Here is a 7,729-nt window from a genome sequence, read left to right on the forward strand (position 1 = left end):
TGTCGATGTATACAATTGATAAGGCCATTATGCAGAAACTGCTACATTGACTTTTCCTGTATATTCAACTACCGAATCAGTAAAATGCCTTTACCAGGTGATGCATGGTCTCATGGCATCAGAGGCCTGCACAGCTACACAAGATGCAGGAGCAGCCCTGCTCCCACAAACTGAAGTGGATAAACATGATTCTGTTGTAACCATGGTAGCATGGCCATTGTTACATGTGCAGTAATTGTATATCAGCTGGAAGAGAATAACATTTCAGTACAAAACTAAAAGCAACAGGGTGCTAAAAGCCACTTGGCATTTTGCAGTTCATTAACACTCTCAAATGTTCTCAAATGCTTAAAAAAATCAGTTCAATGTGGCCCCCCCTTTACTCCTAGATAGAAATTTATTTGAAAAACATGACATCTGAGAAAAAAAACATACAGATGAAATAAGAAATGTCTATTTGTAGATTTATACAACACTCCTGAATCCCATATACTTGGATCAATCTATAAAACATATTAAATATAACAACATGCTTACATCTTTGTAAGTCCTACCATTATAGTCTGTCTTAACTGCTGAAGTCTATAAAGGAATCTCAAAGGGTCATTTCAGTTGGAGCATTGTGCTGCAAGCATTCACGACCTATGGCTTCTTCGCACTGCATAGAACTGTACTACTAACATGATTCTGGACAAATATACTCTACTGTAACACACAGTGTCACTAAGAGTCTATGACACCATCCTGAGCAAAAATAAATAAATAAATAAAAATAAAAACAAAAATAAAATAAAACAAACATTTCAACGTTTCATTTCCTTGGCATTAACATCGTGCTTTTACTGCCTAGAGATTGCACTGCAACCTGTAGTCCAGCAGAGGTCCTTCTACTCAACCTGTCTAGTGCTGCATTGTAACTAACGGTCCCCAGGATCGGCCTCGTCCAGGTATCACACAGTGTTATTTGGCTGGTAGTTACTGAGTTCATGAAGTTGACTAATACTACCGGCATTCAAAACAATAACAATGACAGAAGAAAAAAATGAAATGACAGTTTCCAGTAATGTCCATGGTTTCCAAAATGTACAAAAAACAAATGCATATTATTGGATCCGTTATGGCTGTATACTGTAGATTTGTATATGTTACAAACATAGTTGCAATAAACAGAAAATTAGAGTGACGGTTCGTTTGTATATCTTCTTTTCAGTTACAGTTCCCGGTCACCAGCTCCCATATGGAGGATATCCATCATAGTCTGGAGTGTATCCTCTGGAGGATATCCACTGTACTCTTTCCCCACCGCGTCATCGCAGAGCCAGCGATGTTACCAAGGACGCCAACAGAAGAGCTATGGATATACTGATCTCACAGGCTCCCCCACAATCCTTTGCATTTTCCTGCAAATGAGACAGGTGAGCACGTAATCAGATATCACATTACATACATAATAATTTACATCAAATAATATAGCATATTACTTAGGCCTACAACAGAAGTAAAAAAGGGCATATTAAAATTTCAACCTTTAAAACAGACACTGTATTACTCTATGTGTGGATTTGTGTGAATGTGTGATAATGTTGATTAGTGCCATTGTGTATGTTATGTGTATAATCCTGCTGCTGCCGAACACCTTAATTTAATTTGGGACCAATCAAGTACCGGTATATAAACTCTACTGTTCTACTTATTTGTGAATGTGCTAACTGGCTGACATGATCAGTAGAAAGGGTCAGGACTGTTGAAATAGGGGGACAAGTGGGACAGAGTCACCTGGGCCCAATTTATGAGGGGGCTCCACAGATTATCTAAAGGTTTTCTAAGTCAGATTTAGAAAATACATATATACAGTATATATTAATATCATGTAAACGGGGTCCATTGCTGCTGGTTGCACATACGGCTCCTGCAAAGGGTGGTAGGCTCTTACATGGGGGTGGTAGGCATGACAGGACTCTGGACGCCGCCGGATCTTCTGTGACTTCATCCGGTTGCACTTGACCGTAGCGTTATGTGCAGAGAGGTTAAGGATTACTAAGCCATCGCTAAGTCATCATAACCACAGTATTTAGAGAAGACACGGTAAAATGATTCATGTTTTTCTGCAACTCCTAAATGAGAGAGGGACTGCCAAAAAGTATCAGCCAGAGATTAAACCTTGTTGTAGAAAACACTATTTAAAAGGCTTACATAAACACAGAAAACAGCAAGGTCAACCACCCCAAGTCGTCTCCAAACGACCTTATAGAGTCTTATAAAGTTGCTTGCATGCACACAACTAAAAACTCAGAACTGTTGAACAAGTTATATTCAAAAATGATATGAAAAATATTCAAACTTCTGCAATTCCATGCTGTTGATATTGTTACAGGTCATTCTGATGTAAAGGATATATTTGACTTCCTTGGGCGTGAGTGGGATGGGGCCGTACTGGCGAGAGCAGTCACAGTCGGCCTGCAGCACCACCATCACCAGGTTAGTGTTGCGGATGGCCTGCACAACAAACATCCTGCAAAACAAACAACAACATACTGGATATAAGACCACAGCTAAGACCACAGCTATTATGAACACTATAAGATCTCTGGGTATGTACTGCATCTCTCTTCTTCTTAATCTTAATCCTACATGGGAATAATCTTAGAGTAAAGTGTTACAGTCATTTCTCTACTGCTTTGCTCACACATCTGTTTATCCAACAGTCCCGTGATCTTTGAAAGACAATTTATGAAGAAAAAAAACATTGCATGATGCAGAGTTCAGTATCAAATCAAGTGCCATGGACAGCTATCGCAATGGCAGCCATGTTGGATGTTTGCATGGTCAGCAATACGTCTAAAACCTTGAAGGGTAAATATTCCAAGTTTCAGGCTTGCATTAATTCTGTGAAATACGCAAATAGCTGCCAGAGACCCTCAGAGCCTCAAGAGTGGACTGAGTGAGAGAACAGTAAAGCTGGATGCCCCAAACGGTATAAATGGGTTGCGTGTTTGTAAACACCCCCGGCTGTGCACCACTGGCTGCGCACTCTTCTGATTGTTGGAAACTGCTGTCACTCAAAAAATGAGCTCACGTGGTTGGCTACTTAGCGTCTTGCCCCTCCTCACAACACGAATGTTTGTAAACGTGAAACCACAAACGTGTGTGTGTGTGTGCGTGTGTGTGTGTGTGGGAGAGAAACATATGACTTTGTGAATGTATGTATGGTAAATACATGTGTAATGTTGTGTGTAATGTCTTTGTGTCTTCTTCTGTATTTACGTACAGTATGTGTGCATGCTACTGGACACCTTCATTTCCCTCGGGATCAATAAATGATAGTCTACTCCAGTGTTTCCCAACCTTTTTTGTCTTGAGTACCCCTTAAGCATTTTTGTTGTGCCGTGAGTGACCCCAGTCAAGTTTTGTGTCGCTTTCTCTATCTCATTGTAACTAAACTCCATACATTTGTTAAAATTACATTGTTCCAAGTACCCCCTGCAGTGTCCTCGAGTACCCCTAGTGGTACACGTACCCCTGGTTGGGAAACACTGGTCTACTCTACTCTACTCTATTTTACCTACGTATGTACGTATATGAGGGGAGAGTAAAGCTGCATGCCTCATACAGTACTCACTTCTGACAGCGGCCACACTTGATGATGCTGTTGGTCTCGGAGATGGTGGAGTCGTACATAAAGCCAGGATACTCCGTGTTACACGGCTGGATGATCTCAACCTTCTTCGCCTTATGGCCTGGGGAGAGAGAGAGAGAGAAAGACATACAGAGAGGGAGAAAAAGAGAGAGAGAGAGAGAGAGAGAGAGAGAGAGAGAGAGAGAGAAAGATAGAGACAGAGCAGGTCAGAGAGAGCATTTTTTTTTGTTATGCTCACACCAACCCAACATGGCCTCAAGATTTACATCTGCATCTTTCTCTCACAATTTTTGCAATTTAACAAGATAGGAAATGTTGGTGCAAATAAAAAATGAATGCGAAGTAGTGAAATATTAAATGAACTGGTATATCAGCCCAACAACAAGTAATAAAACCCTAACCAAGTGGCCCAGAGGGGGGTAAGTTGAGGTGATGATGTGAATGGCATACTCACCAGAATGGTAAACAGACTTGGCTGTGTGAGGACAATGGCATGAGCAAAGATGAGATGGATGATGGAGGGAGATGGAGGAGTGACACCGATGATGCAGGAGACAGAGAGAAGGAGAAAGGTTGCAGAATGAAATGAATGTAGTGGATTTGTACGGAGCTCTTTAAATGACGTGTGAAAGTGTTTCTTGTGCGCACCAGAAACTTTTTCATGCCCACCACAAACTTTTGCGAATGCATCAAAAACTTTCCTGTGCCCACTAGACACACACGAGAAAGTTTCTGGTGGCCACGAGAAACATTTGTTTTTGTTTTTTTACTCTCACATGTCATTTTAAGGGCTCCGTAGATTTGAGTGGATTGGGAACATGAAAATGCATAAAATCCCTACGCTAGGTCATCACAAAAAAGAAGCTCATCTCTGTCGGGTTTTTTTTTCATCTTCACCAGACTCTCTGACCATCAGCTTTAATATAAGCTTTAATACTCCATACTTTTTGAAGACTTTAAGCTAAGCGTTTGACTTTTGATCTTTGGTGGGAAAGCCATATGGTTGACAAAAACGCTGCAACGTACCATCTGCCACGTGATCCGAGTGCCATAGTCCACAGAAGTTGAACTCCAACATAAACCTTTAAGACAGATCACAACACATCAGTCAGCTTTTTCACAATTCATACAGCAATGAATTGACTCCATGCAAATTGAATGCAACTGGATCATCATGAATAAATGAATGAATGACTGAAAGTTTCAGATTGGACAACAACTTCTAACCGTACGAATAGACCAAGCGCGACATGAGCGATTCCCGCAATGGAAGTAATTGACTTTGTATTGAGTCGCGGGCGACAGAAGAGACAAAAGCGATTCGGGAGACTGGAGGCAATTCGCACGACTCGAGCGACAGTTTGTAGTTGAACTCCAGGCAATATTATGCAAATTAGCTATGATGCGGTTCGGCGATCGCAGCCCCAGCCAATGGGAATGTTGGAAGGCTTGCTTTCTGCTTTTAACCGACATATTCTAGTCGCGTCTATCGCTCGTATCGCTCCTGCTGCACAGTAGCGATTCTCTGCCGCTTGAATCTTGTCACGGCCGGTCTATTCGCCCGGTAAGAGATATTTCAGGATCATTGACCAGATGATGGCTGATGTACAGTAAAACTGTCCACCAATTTGTGTAGGTAAACCCAAACCCACGGAAGTACTCACATCATGAAGTGAGACATGAACCATTTAATCACAGCCGCTAGTCCATAGAAAGGCTACGGAGAAAGAGAGGAAAGGTAATTCATTAGTCTCTGATTGTAGGATTCATTTCATTCTTATGATTCTTGAAAATATGCAAAAAAACAGAGGTCTCTAAAAGTTAATTCATGGTGTTGTGGATGAACTATAGCTTTTTTTATATAATCAACATAAGTCACATTAACTTTATTTTCCAATGTGAAATGATGGAACTGATTGTGTGAAATGGCATAAATGAAATACAATGGCGTGCCTGTGTGGCCTGCAGCTACTGTAGTCTCCAATAGACAGTTATGGAGACAGAATACAGAAGAAATAGACAATTATACAAGACGTGTAGAATGTATATAGTGTGTCTCTGGGCAGTACAGGGACACTCACACTGAGTAAGGGCCGGGCGTCACTGGAGTGGCCGTGGTGAGTCTTGCACATGGCCTGGTAGTCATACAGCAACACCCTGCAACACAAACAACCAGCTCAGAGACAATGGAAGGGCGCTCAACACCCTCTAATGCACTGCACTGGGTGCTTAACTGTCGAAGAATAAACTCAAACTTCAAAAATAAATGAATAAAAAAGGACTCATCAGATTTCTTTTTGATTTTTTTAGGCGATATACAATATATAATCGATATACAATATATCATTGTTGTTCAATTATTCTCCTTTGTATTTACAGTAGTTGTCATAACTAAAAGCGGTTAGGTTGATCCCACAATGTTGTGTTTGGCACATTGTGCCTAAATGTCTCTTACTTCTTGTACAGGCCAGAATTGATAACAATACTAATTAATAAATTAATAATAATTATAATTGTGCCTCCATGTCTCTAACTTCTTGTACAGGTCAGATAAATAATAATAATAATAATGATAACAATAATAATAATAATGATAATAATAATAATAATAATAATAATAATAATAATAATAATAATAATAATCTATGTCTCTTACTTCTTGTACAGGCCACCCTTGATCAGCTGGGCCATCACTGAGCCATCCACTTCCCCAAAGAATTTACCAATCTGAAGAGGATAGAGATGACAACATCACTCAGTATCACAGAGCATTACTGTGTGTGTGTGTGTGTGTGTGTGTGTGTGTGTGTGTGTGTGTGTGTGTGTGTGTGTGTGTGTGTGTGTGTGTGTGTGTGTGTGTGTGTGTGTGTGTGTGTGTGTGTGTGTGTTTCTATATGTAGGGAATAAATCACAATCAGTATTCCCTACTTGTTTGATTACTTCAGAGACGCACCAACAATAAGGAAGTGCGCAGTGTGTGGGCCCAAGACAAAATCATCTGAAAGGGCCCCCTGTCAACAGTACAATGTTTCGAATGTAGTGTGTGAAGTGTGGGTGTGAAGGAAAGTCGACAAACGGGGTGACTGCCACAATTCGGTCCCATTACATTGTAAGTACTACATTAGGGGGGTTGTTTCAGATAACTTTGCCCCTAGCCCAGCCACAGCTGACAGCGGCCCTGTGTATCAGCCCTGTGTATAGAGCTTGAAAGTGACGTCACTTCCCCCGATTTCATGGGACCTCAACGACGTGTTTAGCCGAAAATCGTAGCATGTAATCCAATGGCCGTATTAAAATGATATCTCGATCCCCTTTGAGTTGTGCCACGAGGTCCACATATGTTGTTTCTGATATTTATGTTTAATTTTTCGTATGAACCCCCAAACTTTTTAGAAAGCTGTGTTTCTTCACATTTTTCATGCAGACGGCCTCGGAACAAAACATCAAGCCTCTTAAACAGCATATTTGTAGCACAGCGCATATAATGACTGAGATCAGAAGATATTTACTCGCTACCATGTTGTTAGATGGTCAGCTTAGGTCCCGTGAAATGCGGAACTAAGGGGCGGGACTTTCAAGCTCTATCAGCCCTGTGTATCAGCCCAGTGTATCCCTTGTTTCGCAATAGGGCAGCACAGGCCAACCGTAAACACATGCTTTGTGCTGCATCACCAATAACATGAAATGCCTCATCTCCTCATCTCCTCATCTCCGCTTGGTGTCCAGATTACGCAAGAGTACTAGAGGTTGGTACGGTGATGTTGCACACTAAGCCATGCAGGCCTCTCCTCATAGGTTCAGTGCAGAAGGGCAGGTAAGATTTACATGAGCAGGAAGTGCGTATAATGACTACTAAATATCCCATAAACCAAAACACACAAGCAACACATGTGCACACTGTCACATACTTACTGGCACTCATAACTTATACTACACATGCACGCGCACGCACATGTGCATGCTGTCACGTACGTATGGATACTCACAATTTACACTACACATGCACGTACACTAGTGGTGTCAACAATGATCGATTCTGCGATGCAATCCAATGCGGGGCATGGACAATCCAGAATCGATCCGGCAAGTTCC

The 7,729-nt window shown here is 41.3% G+C and overlaps 1 protein-coding gene across 1 annotated transcript in view; it reads right to left on the bottom strand.

The window, feature by feature from the left end:
- Nucleotides 1-388: 388 nt before the first annotated feature.
- The window catches only part of cacna2d4b (calcium channel, voltage-dependent, alpha 2/delta subunit 4b), a 52,433-nt gene continuing 45,092 nt past the window's right edge, over nt 389-7,729 (bottom strand). The window contains exons 31-39 of the mRNA XM_063196009.1: nt 6,294-6,364; nt 5,719-5,794; nt 5,302-5,354; nt 4,664-4,719; nt 4,092-4,112; nt 3,620-3,737; nt 2,397-2,512; nt 1,934-2,016; nt 389-1,400 (exon numbers count right to left, since the gene is read on the bottom strand). Coding sequence (XP_063052079.1) covers nt 1,308-1,400; nt 1,934-2,016; nt 2,397-2,512; nt 3,620-3,737; nt 4,092-4,112; nt 4,664-4,719; nt 5,302-5,354; nt 5,719-5,794; nt 6,294-6,364 — 687 coding nt within the window. The 3' untranslated portion in view covers nt 389-1,307. The remainder of the gene's footprint in view (nt 1,401-1,933; nt 2,017-2,396; nt 2,513-3,619; nt 3,738-4,091; nt 4,113-4,663; nt 4,720-5,301; nt 5,355-5,718; nt 5,795-6,293; nt 6,365-7,729) is intronic.

Source organism: Engraulis encrasicolus, chromosome 4 (assembly GCF_034702125.1).
Source record: "Engraulis encrasicolus isolate BLACKSEA-1 chromosome 4, IST_EnEncr_1.0, whole genome shotgun sequence".
Classification (NCBI taxonomy): Eukaryota; Metazoa; Chordata; class Actinopteri; order Clupeiformes; family Engraulidae; genus Engraulis; species Engraulis encrasicolus.